Raw genomic sequence first — 16,591 nt, 5'->3', positions numbered from 1 at the left:
GATACCAGCCAGCCAGCCATCCATCTGGATGATGTAAAGGGACTGGGTGCAGGAAGCAGGTTGGGGAGGGGAGTGGGGTTTATCCAAATGAATGCACAGGCGCTAGAGCTGCCCAGCCTTGCCAACAAAAGCCAGCTGTATCGCTTGCGACACTTACCTGGATATCTCTTCAGAAACTCCAACTTCTCTGAGGGGGTCTCATAAGACGTGAAAAAGCAGAAAACCAGAATGAAAGCAGCTTCCAACAGCAGGGCCCAAAAGGGCAGGGATATCCTGAGAGACTTGGGGTACTTGGAGCCCATGCTGCCCTCAGGTAGGCCACTGGACAGAACTAAGGAACTTTTCTTGGCTATAACTCTTACCCCTTCTCCTCTTTTGCTTCCCCCCACCTTTCAAAAGGCAATAATTTGGGAGAGTAGATAAGGCTAGAGATCAGGGGAGGCCCTGAACTCCCTGCAGCTGTTATCTCGGGTCAGCAATAGGTCTGTGTCTCTTGAGTTAAGATAGCAAACTAGACTGAATGCCGGTGTCTTCAGAGGCCAGAGCACAGCCTGGAGCAGACAGAATGGAAGCTATGATGACTTGAAAGAAAGAGAGAACCATTGATTCTTCCAACTCTCTGTTGGAGACCCCACCAGATGCAGCGTTCTAGGCAAGATGGACCAGGCAAGATGAACTCAGGGGTCCAATGTTGGTGGTTTTACCTTCTTCTGAAGTGAGATCTCCTGAGATATTAGCTTTGGTTTCTGCTTTCAGATCAAATTTCTTTGGGGCTCTGAAGAAAGGACTTGACTGGTGTCTTCTTTTAAATTTTTTTATTATATTTTATTGTACACTTTAAAATCATCAACAAATGTGAATATTTTAGTATGAAGAAAGAAAAGAGGATTATATATGAAACTGAGTTTTTGTTATGCATACTTTGTATATTGACCTGTCTCCTGATTTTATTTTTGTTTCTGCCTGTGTGCTTTTAAAATTTCTTCTTCTTCTTCTTCGTGAGGCAATTGGGGTTAAGTGACTTGCCCAGGGTCACACAGCTAGTAAGTGTTAAGTGTCTGAGGCTGGAATTGAACTCAGGTACTCCTGACTCCAGGGCTGGCGCTCTATCCACTGCGCCATCTAGCTGCCCCCTCCTTGTTTGTTTTTTTTTTTCTTTTAGTAGGCCTACCACTACTCACTAATTGCCCCCTTATGACAAGCAAACATAGTCCACAAAAGGTTTAAATAAAATATTAGCAACTAGGGTACAACAACATATTAGAGAGATTATATACTGTGATTAGAATTGGTTCAACCTAAGGAAGAACATAAACAATAATAAATTATGTTAACAGTATACATAATAAAATCACAGGATCATATCTACAGAAGTTACAAAAAGGCTTTTGACAAAATCCAACACCCATTTCTGTAAAAAAAACAAACAAAAAAGCAGAAAGCCTGGGAATAAATGGATCTTTCCTTAACATAGTAAATAAAATATATTGAATATATTGTTTTTAATTAAATATATTATTAATAATAACATAATAAAAATGGGGCAGCTAGGTGGCGCAGTGGATAGAGCACTGGCCCTGGAGGCAGGAGGACCTAAGTTCAAATCCGGCCTCAGACATTTAACACTTACTAGCTGTGTGACCCTGGGCAAGTCACTTAACCCCAATTGCCTCACGAACAAAACAAACAAAAATAATAATCTAGTAATCTAATAATAAATTTATTAATAAAATCTATTAATCCATTAAAACCAAGAGCAAACTTTATACATAACAGAGAAAAGTCAGAGGCCTGCCAATGAGATTGAAGTAAAGCAGGGATACCCATGCTCACCAGTACTATTTAACATCGTAGAAACACTAGGTATAACGATAAGGCAAGAAAGGGAAATGGAGGGCAAATGGGATAGCATAGGCAAAGAGAAAAAGAGGTCATTGTTTTTTGTGGATGATAAGATGATTTAACTACAAAACTCTAACCAATCAACCAAACAAACACAGTGTCATGGTTTTCAATATATCCATAGACCCCATTGCATGGGCAAGGACTCACTAATTGACCAAAGTAGCAGATTAGCAGAAAGTGGGTGTAGACCAACATCTTGTACCACATACCAAGATAAACTCCAAATGGATACATAACTTAGACGTAAATTGTGATATCATAAACAAATTAGAAAAGCAAGGAAGAAATTATGTTTCTGATCTATGGTTAGGGGAAGAGTTCACAACTAAACAAGCAATAAAGATGATTCCAGAAAATCAAATGGACAATTTTGATTATAAACAATTTAAAAATGTTTGCATAAACAAATCTAATGCATTCAATATTAGAAGGGAAACAAATAAATGAGGGGAAAAATCTTTGCAGTAAGTTTCTTTGATAAAGGTCTCATATACATTATATACATATATACATACATTTGTATATATATATAAAATTTATAAGTCTAGGAGGCATTCCCCAGTAGATAAGTGGCAAAAGAATATCAACAGGTATTTTTCAAGGGCAGAAATCTAAGCTATTATTAAACATATTAAAAAAGAGTTCCAAATTACTAATAATTAGAAAAAAAGAAAATTAACGCAATTTTGAGATTCCTTCTCACACCCATAAGTTGGCAAAGATGACAAAAAGAAAGAAAGAAAAAGACAAATGCAGGAAGAGGCTTTGGAAAATGAAGCACACCGATACATTATTGGTGGAACTATAAAATGGTCCAGTCATTCTAAAAAGCAATTTGGAACCATACCACTTCTAGGCCCATATGTCAAAGAGATCAAAGAAAAAAAGAAAAGGACTCATATGTATAAAAATATTTCTATCAGGTCTTGTATTAACAACAAACTAAGAACTGAGGGAGTGCTTACTTGTTGGAGAATGGCTGAACAAATTAGGGCATGTGAATGTGATGGAGTATTATCACATTATAAGAAATGGTAAAATGGATGGTTTCCGAGGACAATAGGAAGGCCTTTATCATCTGAGGCCAAGTGAAGTGAGAAGAACTAGGAAAACATTATTTACATAATGACAGTAACATAGAGAAAAACAACTTTGAAAGGCTTTATAACTCTGATTAATACAAGCATAAACCACAGGTCCAGAGAATTTAAGATGAATCACACCACCCACCTTCTGCCAACGAGCTGATGGACTTAGCTAAAAGAATGAGGCATCTATTTTGAACACAATTGATATGGGCATTTGTTTGGCTGGATGACTTGTGTTTGTTGGAAAGGTGTTGTTTTTTGTTTTTGTTTTTGTTTTTGAATTCTTCCTTTGGGGGAATGTTTTAAAAAGCAAATAAGCATAATCAGCCAAATGTCAAAAAATATATGTCCCATTCTGCCCCTTCAGTCTTTCATCCCAAGAGGTAAGAGGTGTACTTCATCATCAGCTTTCTGAAGTAAGGATCGGTCCCTGAATTTCTCAGTTACTAAGGCTTTCAAGATGATTATTGTACAATTTGTTTTCTTTCTTCTGCTCAACATTTCATACAACACTTCCCCAGATTTCTCTGAATTCATCATATTCATAATTTCTTATGGTACAATAATAATCCTTTGCCTTCCTATGTTATAATTTGCTCAACCATCTCCTAATTTATGTTTCTTATTCTTCACTATTAGAAATAAATCCATTAAAATGTTTTTGTATATATGAGTTCTTTCCCTTGGTCTTTCACCTTTTTGGAGATATATGTGTAGTAGTAGTTTTGCAAGTTCAAAGGATTTGTATAGTTCAGTGACTTTTTGGTGATGATTTCAAATTGCTTTTCAGAAAGGATGGACTAGAAAGCCAACAAATTTTAAAGCCCTGATAAAATTTCAAAATAAAAATCTTGCAAATCAAAAATGAGAATTAATTAAATTGAAAACACAATAAAATCACTGAATTAATAAATAAAACTTAGAGCTATTTATCAAAACAACAACAAAATTGAAAAAACCATTAGCTAACTTAATTAAAGAAGAAAGGAGGGGGCAGCTAGGTGGCACAGTGGATAAAGCACTGGCCCTGGATTCAGGAGGACCTGAGTTCAAATATGGCCTCAGACACTTAACACTTACTAGCTGTGTGACCCTGGGCAAGTCACTTAACCCCAATTGCCTCACTAAAAAAAAAAAAAAAGAAGAAAGGAAACGAAATTACCAGTATCAAAAATGAAAAAGTAAAATTTATAATAAACAAAGTAAAAATAAATATTATTAGAAACTCTTTTCCCCAATTACATGACAATAAAACCAACTAATGAAATGATATAGATATTCACAAAAATATAAAATGCCCAGATTAACAGAAAAATGAGGAATTTAATCAATTCAGTCTCAGAAAAGAAGAAATTGAACAAGACATAAAAGAACTCTCAAAAGAAAAAAAAGCTTGTACCAGATGGATTCACAAGTGAATTCTATCAAACATTCAAAGAACAATTAATTCTTTTTTTAATTAATAAAGTATTTTTTTTCTGTTACATGTAAAGATAGTTCTCAACTTTTGTTTATACAAGCTTTCCAATTTCAGATTTTTCTCCCTCCGTCCCCTCCCTCCCCTCCCTCCCCCCTCCCCTAGACAGCAGGCAATCTGACATAGGTTTTATATATATATATATATATATACACACACACACACATAATAACATTAAACATATTTCTGCATTAGTCATGTTATAAGAGAAAAATCAGAGCAATGATGAAAAACCTCAAAATAGAAAAACATCAGCACCAAAAACAAAAGAAATAGTATGAGAACAATTAATTCTAATATTACTCACCAAATTCCTTCTATGATATAAATATTGTCCATACCTAAAGTATGGAAGATGGAAACAGAGGGGGGAAATGCAGACTAATATCTCTAATGAATATTTATGCAAAAATTTTAAATAAAACATGAGACTACAGTAATATACCAAAAAGATTATACACTATGACTAAGTTAGATATACATTAGAAACATAGGTTTGGCTTAAGATTAAGAAAACTAGAAACATAATTAGCTATATTAAATAACAAGATCAACAAAAATTATTCTATTAAAATAATAAAAATATTAAAAATAATACAACATCTATTTCTGTTTAAAAACACTAGAAAATACAGAAATAAATGGATTTCAACATGGAAAAATGTGTGTGTATATATGTATGTGTATATATATATATGAAATATGATCTTATTATATAAATGGGTATAAACTAAATCCTTTTCCAATAAGATTAAGGGTATAGCAAGCTATCCATTGTCATTATTACTATTTAATATAGTTTTAGAAATGCTAGCTATAGCAAAAAGACAAGAAAAAGAAATTGAGGAAATAAACATAGGCAAAGAAAAAAAGCAAAATGATTGCTTTTTGCAGATGATTCAATGGTATAATTAAAGAACCCTAGAGAGAAAACAAAACCAAAAAAACCCCACCTAATTTTGACAATAACTTCAGCAAAGTTGTAGTATAAAAATAAATTCACAAGTCATCAACATTTCTGTATATTGCCAATAAAACTTAGCAAGAAGAGATCAAAAAGAAAAATTCCATTAACAAAAAAACCTAAAGAAGATATAAAACCCCTCTAAATTCCAGTGTCTTCCTTCTGTTAATTATCTCATATTTATCCTGTATATTGCTTGCTTTGTATGTATTTGTTATGTGTTGCCTACCCCATGAGATTGTAAACTGCTTGAGGGCAGACACTCTTTTGCCTCTTTTTGTATCCCTAGTACTTAGCACAGTACTTGGTAATCAGTAGGTACTTAATAAATGTTTATTGATTGATTGATTGATTGATATATCTGCCATTTATACATCAAGGAACTATACAAATCCAACTATGAACATTCTTTGCAGAAATAGAGACCTAAATAACAGGATAAATATTAATTGCTCATGTGAATAGTTCAAGCAAATATAATAAAAATATCCCTACCTAAATTAATTTATTTATTAAGTGCCATACCAATCAAACTACCAAAGGATTACTTTATAGAATTAGGGAGAGAAAAAAACACCACTAACAAAAATTCATCTGGAGGAAAAAGGTAAAGAATCTCAAGGGAAATATTTTTTTTAATTAGTTGGATGCAAAGGGTCCAATGCAACAGCAGATCTCAAATTATACTACAACAGAGGAATCATATAAACAAACTTGTTAAAAAATAGAAAGGATGATCCTCAGAACAGACTAGGTTCATAACATACAGAAGCAAGTAAACCTAGTAGCCTAGTGTTTGAGAAATCTAAAGACCCTAGCTACTGGAATAAAGATTCACCATTTGGCAAAAATTGCTGTGAAAAAGTGGACATCAGTCTGGGAGAAATTGGGTTTAGATTAACACATTATTATAAGAAGGTAAAGGGGCAGCTAGGTGGAGCAGTGGATAGAGCACCGGCCCTGGAGTCAGGAGTACCTGAGTTCAAATCTGGCCTCAGACACTTAACACTTACTAGCTGTGTGACCCTGGGCAAGTCACTTAACCCCAATTGCCTCGCTTAAAAAACAAAACAAAACAAAACAAAAGGTAAGATACAAATGGATACATAATAGACATAAAACATGACTTCATAAGCAATTTAGAGAAGCAAGAATGAAATTACCTTTCATATCTATTGGTAGAGTTCATGACCCAACAAGAGAGAAAGTCAATGACAGAAGATAAAACAGACAGTTTTTTTATTACATAGATAAAAGTTTTTGAACAAACAAATCCAAAGCAGTTAAGATTAGAAGAGAAACTATTAGCTGGGAAAAGATCTTTCAGCATTTTTCTGATAAGGTATCTTCTCCAAGATTATAGAGAACTGGTTCAAATGTATAGGAATAAAAGCCATTCCCCAGTTGATAAATGATAAAAGGATATAAACAGGCAGTTTCCATGGGAAGAAGTTCTTTATAGTCATATAAAAATGCTCCAAATAACTAATAGAGAGCTGCAAATTGAGGTAATTCTGAGATCTCGCTTCGCACCCATCAGCTTGGCAAAATTGACAAAAAATGAAAATGACAAATGTTGGAGGAGTTGGGGGCATTGGTGCACTGTTGGTAGAACTATGAATTGGTCCATCCATTCTGGAAAGCGTCTTGGAATTATTCCCGCCAAATGACTAGACTGTATATACACTTTGATCCAGCAATACCATTAGTAGGTTAGATCAAGGAAAGAGGAAAAGATCACCTCTGTGCCCCCTCCATTAATTCTTTCCCTTCAAGATTACTTTCCATTTATATTGTATATATCTTCCATGTGGAGGACAGCTAGGTGCCACAGTGAATAGAGAACCTGGCCTGGAGTCAGGAAGACTCATTTTCCTGAATTCAAATCTGACCTCAGACACACTACCTGTGTGACCCTAATCAAGTCACTTAACCCTGTTTACTTCAGTTTCCTCATGTGTAAAATGAACTGGGGTAGGAAATGGCAAACCACTTCAATACCTTTGCCAAGAAGACCCTGGGTACAAATCCGAAATTTATTCTTACTAATGGATACTTTCCCTTCCCTTCCCTTCCCTTCCCTTCCCTTCCCTTCCCTTCCCTTCCCTTCCCTTCCCTATGAAGCTCTTGGCAAGTCACTTATAACGCAAGCACTCTGGTCTTGAGGTTTTTTTATTTGTAAAATGAGAGAGGCAGACCAGATGATCTCTTTTTTATTTTAAGTGAGGCAATTGGGGTTAAGTGACTTGCCCAGGGTCACACAGCTAGTAAGTGTTAAGTGTCTGAGGCTGGATTTGAACTCAGGTACTCCTGACTCCAGGGCCGGTGCTCTATCCACTGTGCCACCTAGCTGCCCCCAGACTAGATGATCTCTAAGGTCTGTTCTCACTCTAAATTATGATCTTTTATTTTTCCAGATGTAATTCTATTACAGATGGTAGGGATGCCAATGGGAAGGCAGTAGATAAGGTACAAGATGCTGTCCATGGTGCTGGTGGTGGAGGTAGGCATTGAAGCTGAAAATCTGCTCTTCCTAGTCCTTGTCCTGGGTTCCCAGGAACCACTCTGGTGGGAGTTTATGCCATCACAAACCCCACAGAAGCCTAGCTCTTGGATTCAGTGTCAGTCTTGTGCTAAATTTCTCCTCCCCACTTCACTCCCACTCCCATGACTCTGCCGTCACTTCCATAAGAACAAGAGAAGTCCTTCTCCTCCCAAGGCAGCCTCATGGGTCAAAGAGCTCAAAAGCCTGCATCTCACAAGGCACCAAGGAATGGTATGGAGGAGAGTATTTGTACCATCACCATCTGGTGTGGTGGGAAGGGCCTAGCTTTGGGTCCTACCACTGCTGGCTGCCTTAGGGACCCCAGTCAAGTAATTTCATTTTTCTGAGCTTTGGTTTCCTCATCTGTAAAATATGAGAGATGATCTTTATCCATCCTCCCTCATAGAACTATTGTGAGGATCACAGGATTTAGAGCTGGGGGCCCCATAAAGGTTCATCCTGTTCAACACCCTCATTTTTTTCAGTTCAGTAAACATTTAAAAAAATTTTTTTATCATAAAAGTATTTTATTATTTTCCAGTTACATGTAAAGATAGTTTTGTGGGGGGTTTTTTTGCCGGGCAATGGGGGTTAAGTGACTTGCCCAGGGTCACACAGCTAGTAAGTGTCAAGTGTCTGAGGCCAGATTTGAACTCAGGTACTCCTGAATCCAGGGCCGGTGCTTTATCCATTGCTCCACCTAGCTGCCCCAAAGATAGTTTTTCAACATTTGTTTTCATAAGATTTTGAGTTCCAATTTTTTTCCCTCCCTTCCCTCCTCCCTCCCCAAGACAGAACACAATCTGATATAGGTTATATATGCACAATCACATTAAACATATTTCTGCAGGGGCAGCTAGGTGGTGCAGTGGATAAAGCCCCGGCCCTGGATTCAGGAGGACCTGACTTCAAATCCGACCTCAGACACTTGACACTTACTAGCTGTGTGACCCTGGGCAAGTTACTTAACCCTCATTGCCCCGCAAAACAAAACAAACAAACAAAAAACATATTTCTGCATTAGTCATGCTGTGAAAGAAGAATCAGAACACAAGGGAAAATCCTCAAAAAAAAATTAAACAGCCAAAAAGTAGAAACAATATGGTTCAATCTGCATTCAGAATCCACAGCTCTTTTTTTCTGGATGTGGAGAGCATTTTCCATCATGAGTTCTTTGGAATTGTCTTAGGTCATTGCACTGCTGAAAAGAACTAAGTCTATCACAGTTGATCATCACACAATGTTGCTGTTACTGTGTACAATGTTTTCCTGGTTCTGCTTACTTCATTTAGCATCAGTCCACTCAAGTCTTTCCAGGATTTTCTGAAATCTGCCTGCTCATCATTTCTTATAGCACAATAGTATTCCATTCCATTCATATACCACAACTTGTTCAGCCATTCCCCAATTGATGAGCATTCTCTTGATTTCCAGTTCTTTGCCACCACAAAGAGAACTGCTATAAATATTTTCGTACATGTGGGTCCTTTTCCCTTTTCTATGATCTCTTTGGGATACAGACCTAGTAGTGGTATTACTGGGTCAAAGAATATACACAGTCCCATAGCCCTTTGGGCATAGTTCCAAATTGCTCTCTAGAATGGCTGAATCAGTTCACAACTCCACCAACAATGCATTTGTGTTCCAATTTTTCCACAGCTTCTCCAACATTTATTATTTCCCTTTTTTGTCATACTAGCCAATCTGATAGATATGAGGTGGTACCTCAGAGTCCTTTTAGTTTGCATTTCTCTAATCAATAGTGATTTAGAGCATTTTTTCATATAATAACAGATAGCTTTGATTTCTTTATCTGAAAACTGCCTGTTCATATCCTCTGACCATTTCTCAATCGGGGAATGACTTGCATTCTTATAAATTTGATTTAGTTCCCTCTATATTTTATTTTATTTTAGTGTGTGAAGCAATTGGGGTTAAGTGACTTGCCCAGGGTCACACAGCTAGTAAGTGTTAAGGGTCTGAGTCTGGATTTGAACTCAGGTCCTGCTGAATCCAGGGCCAGTACTCTATGTGCCTCCCAGCTGCCCCCCCCCCTCTATATTTTAGAAATGAGGCCTTTATCAGAAACACTGGCTGTAAAAATTGTTTCCCAGCTTTCTGCTTCCCTTCTAATTTTGGCTGCATTGCTTCTGTTTGTACAAAACCTTTTTAATTTAATGTAATCAAAATCAACCATTTTGCATTTCATGATCTTCTCTATCTCTTGTTTGGTCATAAACTGTTCTCCTTTCCATAGATCTGAGAGGTAAACTATTCATTCATCTCCTAATTTAACTATGGTATCACCCTTTATGTCTAAATCATGTACCCATTTTGACCTTATTTTGGTATACGGTATAAGATGTTCAACCCCCTCATTCTTAAAGACGAGAAGAATTATAGCAAAGCCCCTTGTTAAGCTACAAAGTGTTCAATAAACATGGGAAGACTTTTCATTCTTAAATTGTCACTTGGACATGATGTTTCCAAGAGAAAATGTGTCAAACAGGAAAAATGACTCAGAACTGTTCCTTTTGAGAGGCTAATCCAATAGAATCAGGGGTCAATAGAGGTCATCAAGTCCATTCCCCTCATTTTTTGGGGGGTGGGCAATGAGGGTTAAGTGACTTGCCCATGGTCACACAGCCAGTAAGTGTCAAGTGTCTGAGGTCGGATTTGAACTCAGGTCCTCCTGAATCCAGGGCCAGTGCTTTATCCACTGTGCCACCTAGCTGCCCTTCATTTCCTTCATTTTTACAGACAAGGAAACTGAAACCCACAGAGACTTGTCTAAGGTCACATAAAGAGTAAATGTCCTCAGTGGGATTTGAACCAGGGTCCACTGATTCTAGCTTTTTAAAAAATGGAACTATCTACAAATGCAATGATTTGGTTTAAGTGACAATGGTTGGTTAAGTTGTTTCAGTCATATCTAACTCTTTGTGATCCCATTTGGGGTTTTCTTGGTGAAGATACTGAACTGCTTTGCTATTTCCGTCTCTTTTTTCTTTTTTCTTTTTTTTTCTTTTGCAGGGCATTGAGGGTTAAGTGAGTTGCCCTGGGTCACTCAGCTAGTTAGTGTCAAGTGTCTGATGCCATATTTGGACTCAGGTCCTCCTGAATCCAGGGCCAGTGCTTTATCCACTGTGCACCTAGCTGCTCTGCCATTTCCTTCTCTAGCCCATTTTACAGATGCAGAAACTGAAGCAAACAGAGTTAAGTGACTTGCCCAGGGTCACACAGCTAGTAAGTGTCTGAGGTCAGATTTGAACTCAGGAAGAGTTCTCCTGACTCCAGATCTGGAACTTTATATTTCCCAGATTTCATTCTACCATGTCTGCCCTCCTTGCCAATGCCTACACACTTTTGCTCAGGCTGTCTTCACCTGAACACCCACCTCCATGCCTAGAATTTGTCCCTCTGCTCTCTGGATGTTTATGTTCTCTTCCTTGAGGGTTCAGCTCTAGCACCACCTTCTTTATGCAGCCTACTCTGACCCTTTCCCCAAGCTGAAACTAGCATCTGCCTCCTTGCTTTTTTGGGAAATGCATCTCTCCTTTGTCCCCACCAGACTTTCTTGTATTATACTTTCATACATGTTTCCTTTCTCCTTCCACCCCCATAAACACACTAGATTTTAAGCTTCTAAAGAGCAAAGACCATCTGTTTTTTTTTTTCATTATTACTTCTCTAGTGCCAAGAGCAGGTGTACAGAAAAACTGGGGAAAAGTCTGGAAAAACATCTTGTTTCTTAAATCTGATGGTCTTTAAGGGTCAGGTTGTCTTTCTGTAGATTTACCCATGCCTGAGACCTCCCTTCCTTTCTGGGAATCTACTCAAAACCTTCAGAATTAAAAACTGCCAACTCTCATGCCCTCTTGGCATCTCTTTGTCTGTGACATCAGAGCCAAGAAACTAATCAGATGTGCTAGAGAGCCCCAATCTCTTGCTGTAAAACCCCTAATCTTCACTGAGTTGGCTGATGCTCCAGGACATGAGTTGCCCAAGGCTGTCCCAGTTGGTGGCCTGTCCCCACAATCTCTGCTCCTGACATAAGGGAAGGGTCACTGGAAAGTTATGAAGGCCAAGTAACATCACCCCACAGGACCATTTTGGAAACACCTTTCCCTCCAGGCATAGTCTGAATACAATTCTCACTAAGACCATGTCTTGGGTATCTTTTCCCACTGTCAATTCTGCTTGTGTTGACAGTCATCATCTGGATGTATCATTCCCCTCTTATCTTGCCCCCTTTCTTCATGCTTTTGGATTCCTCAAGTTAAGCCACAAACCTTCCCTTGTCCATTAAAATGTGCCCACAGTCAAGGCCTCATGCTTTGTACTGCTGACCCATCTAATTCTTTGTCTAAGTCCCAGCAACACATTAAATCAAAATAGTCAACTAGCATTTATTAAGCACCTACTACATGCCAGGAACTGTGCTAAATGCTGGGGATACAAAAAAAGGCCAAAACAAGCAGTCCCTGCTGTCAAGGGCCTCATAGCCTAATCAAAAAGTGTTTAATCAATGCTTGTTGGATGGATGGATAGATGGATGAAGTGGCTTTCTCTCTGACTTTGGGAAGGTTTAACTACTCTAAGTCACAGCTTCCTCCTCTGAAAAATGTCACTAACACTCATGCTACCTGTCTCAGGGTTTTTGTGAGGAAAGTACCTTGTAAAGCTGCAAAAAGAATGTGAGTGGACTAGAAATGCAAGCTATTATGGTTAGGTATTATTTTTAAATTAAAAAAAATTTATGGTTAAGTATTATTAAATAGTCATTATTCAATAATATAACAATTGATTTTAAAATAATAATACAATAGAATCAAAAAATCCTATAGTTGAAAGTGACCTCAGAGGATATCTGGTCCCACTCCTCTACTAGGGGTCTCCTCCACTCCCTCCCCAATGAGTAGCTACCCAGCCTTTGCTGGTGAAGACTTCTGGTGAAGGATAGCTCATTATCTCCTAAGTAGACACTTTGGAGTAGCTACAGGTTGTTGGGGAATTTTTCCTTATCTCCCCAAATTATCTCAATGAAATTTCTACCCATTGAAACTAGTTCTGCACTCTAGGGAGCCAAGCAAAATAAGTTTAAATCCTGTTCTATGAAATAGCCCTTCAGATACTTGAAGGGAACCATCATTTTTCCCCTAAGCCTCCTCATACTTAGACAACCAAAACTATTTCTTTCTAATGATCCTCATTTGACATGGCATCCAAATCTCTCACCATCCTGGCTGCTTTCCAGTTTATTAATGAATGAATGAACAAAAGGTATCGATTAAGTGCTTACTATGTTTCAGGTACTGTGCTAAGCTTTGTAGATACAAATATGAGAGAGAGAGAGAGATGGAGAGGGAAGGAGGGGAGAAAGATAGAGAGGGGGAGAAATAGGGTAGAGAAAGATGGAGATGAAAAGCGACATAGAGAGAGGGGGGAGAAAGATGGAAAGAAATGGGGGAAGATGGAGAGAGAGAAAAAATAGAAAGAGATGGAGAGAGAAATGGGGGAGAGAGAGAGAGAGAGAAAGATGTGTATATATATGTATATGTATATGTGTATGTATGTATATATATATATATATATATATATATATATATATATATATATATATATATATATATATATATATGGAGAGAGAGAGAGAGAGAGACACCTTCTCACTTTTCCCCCTTAAGAAACTTATATAGAAGCAGCTAGGTGGTTCAGTGGATAGAGCCTTAGACTTAAAATCACAAAGACATGAGTTCAAATCCAGCCTCACACATATACTAGCTGTGGGACCCTGGGCCAGTCACTTACCCTCTCTTTATCTCAGTTTCCTCTTTAAAATGGGGATAATTATACCTACGTCCCGGGGTTGTTGTGAGAATTAAATGGGCTAATATTTGTAAAAGAGCTTTACACAGAGTCTGGCACATGGTAGGCACTCAATAAAGGCTTATTAAATATGGATCTAAAATTGTACTAGAAAAAACCTGGAAAAACTTAAGTGGACTGATGCTGAGCGAAATGAGCAGAACCAGGAGAACATTGTACACAGTAACAGCAACATTGTGTGATGATCAACTGTGATAGATTTAGCTCTTATCAGCAGTGCAATGACCTAAGACAATTCCAAAGAACTCATGATGGAAAATGTTCTCCACATCCAGAAAAAAGAGAACTGTGGATTCTGGATGCAGATTGAACCATACTGTTTCTACTTTTTTGGTTGTTTTTTTTTCTTTCTCTTTTTTTTTGAGGTTTTCCCCTTTTGTTCTGATTCTTCTTTCACAACGTGACTAATGCAGAAATGTGTTTAATGTGATTGTACATATATAATCTATATCAGAGTGCTTTCTGTCTTGGGGAGGGAGGAGGAAAGGGAGGGAGGGAGAAAAATTTGGAACTCAAAATCTTATGAAAACAAATGTTGAAAATTATTTTTACATGTAACTGGAAAATAATAAAATGCTTTTATTATTAAAAATAATAAAATAAAATAAAATTGTACTAAAGATATCACACACAGAGGAGTGGTGACCAAGGAAGGCTATTTTGGTTTGGGGAGTCAGAGAGCTGGCGGACTCATGGAGATGAGAGATGTAGCTGGCACGTCCTTGGCAGAAGTCATTGCACCCAGTGAAGTGAACAGAACATTTTACACAGTAACAGCAACACTGTATGATGATCAACTGTGAATGACTTAGCTCTTCTCAGCTAGAAAATTCTGAAGGATTTATGATGAAAAATGTTCTCCACCTCCAGAGAGAACCAACAGAGTCTGAATGCAGATAGAAGTGTACTATTTTTCACTTTATTTTGTGTGTGTGTGTGTGTTTTTCTTTTGGCCTGTTTTCTTCTTTCACAACATGACTAACATGGAAAGATGTTTTTAGACAATTGCACATATACAGCCTATGTCAAATTGCTTACTGTCTTAGGAAGGGGAGAGGGAAAGGTGGGGGGAGGAACTCAAAAATTTTTTTAAATGAATGTTAAAAATTGTCTTCACATGTAATTGAGAAAAAACAAAGTACTATATTAAAAAAAGAAGTAATTGTACTCTTGATTTGATTATGGTGCCAAGAGCAAAAGGCAGAAAGCTAGGGGAGTGGGTGGGGTGTAGACTGCACAGGGGGCAGCTGGTGAGAGAGCTTGATTGGATGGAATGTGAAGGTGAAGTATGGTCTAGTATCTAGGGGCCTTCAGTAGGAATGAGAGACAGATGAGAGCCCAGTCTGTTTGTACTTAATTTCCATCTCCTTCCTAAACTGTGGTGCTCAGAATTGAACACAGAGCTCCAAGCGTGGTCGGACCAGGGAAGAACACAGCGGGACTATCATGGGTAGTGGTGGCCATTATGACTTGCTGAAGGCAGTCCACTATCTAGCTTTTGTAGCTGGCACGTCATAGTGCTGACTCATAATGAGCTTGCAGTCTCCTAAAAGTCCCAGCTCTTTTTCACACAAACCATTATTAGCTATGCCTCTGCCATCCTGTGACATTATCATCATCATTAATGATAATGATGTCTTGCTGTTTCAATGACTCTGTGATCTCATCAATGTGGATATTCCTGCCAATGATGCAGACAACGCACACCCCATTCATGCTTGCTGCCCAGGGGGACTCTGGTTCATGTCCTTCCATTATTTCTATACAGGAGGTCCACCTAATGTCATAGAAGCCTTTTTGAGGTCTCTGGACATCACAAAGATACCAATGACATACCTGGGCTGCCACATCATTCATAATAATGACAAAATAATTATGTGACTCAGGGTCAGGAGGACTTGGGTTCAAATCACACCTCTTATACTTACTGACTGTGTGGCCTTGACTAAGTCACTACCTCTCTGAGCTTCAGTTTCCTTTCCTAAAAAATGGCAATGATGATACTTGTAGTACTTGAAGGTTATTGTAAGGATTAAATGAAATAATATACCTAGGGGCAGCTAGGTGGCGCAGTGGATAGAGCACCAGCCCTGGAGTCAGGAGGACCTGAGTTCAAATCTGGCCTCAGACACTTAACACTTACTAGCTGTGTGACCCTGGGCAAGTCACTTAACCCCAATTGCCTCACTAAAAAAATAAAATAATAATATATCTAAAGCACTTTTCATACTTTAAATTGCTCCATAAACACCATATTTGAGAGGTGTATATGTGTGTGTGTGTGTGAGTGTGTGTTGTGGGGTGGGTGGGGAAATCCAGCTTTCTGATTTCACTGGGTAAGAAACTCCTGGTACTGAAGCTTCTTCTTCCAGTGAAGATCAGTCATTTTTCTATGACTTATAGTCTAAGAGAAATGCCTGGGACACTATGAGTTTAAATGACTTGCCCAAGGTCACACAGCCAGTGCCAGAGGTCTTAAACCCAGACTTTCCTGACTCCAAAGCTAGCCTTCTTTCTAATATACTAGTCTGCCATTATCATCAATCACCATTATCATCACTCTTCTGCTTGGCCCCCAGAGGGCAAACTAGGACCGATAGGTGAAAGTTATAGAGAGACCAATTTTAGCTCAACGAAGGCAGAAATTTCCTAACGATTAGAGATATCTTCAAAAGGAGGTCTTTGGCAGATTCTTGCAAAAGGCAGGAGATGGGTCAAGTGAC

At 38.1% G+C, this 16,591-nt stretch overlaps 1 protein-coding gene across 2 annotated transcripts in view; it reads right to left on the bottom strand.

Moving 5' to 3' along the window:
* Nucleotides 1-469, bottom strand: part of RHCE (Rh blood group CcEe antigens) — a 37,282-nt gene extending 36,813 nt beyond the window's left edge. Inside the window, exon 1 of one of the 2 annotated variants that reach the window (XM_043996382.1) lies at nucleotides 158-469. In XM_043996382.1, the coding sequence (XP_043852317.1) occupies nucleotides 158-302 (145 nt within the window). In that variant the 5' untranslated portion in view covers nucleotides 303-469. The remainder of the gene's footprint in view (nucleotides 1-157) is intronic. The other variant, XM_043996383.1, reaches the window with a different exon arrangement.
* Between the last annotated feature and the right edge of the window lie 16,122 nt (nucleotides 470-16,591).

This window comes from Dromiciops gliroides, chromosome 3 (genome assembly GCF_019393635.1).
Source record: "Dromiciops gliroides isolate mDroGli1 chromosome 3, mDroGli1.pri, whole genome shotgun sequence".
Classification (NCBI taxonomy): Eukaryota; Metazoa; Chordata; class Mammalia; order Microbiotheria; family Microbiotheriidae; genus Dromiciops; species Dromiciops gliroides.
Note: the sequence above shows the minus strand (reverse complement) of the source record. Positions and strands in the feature narration are given on the sequence as shown.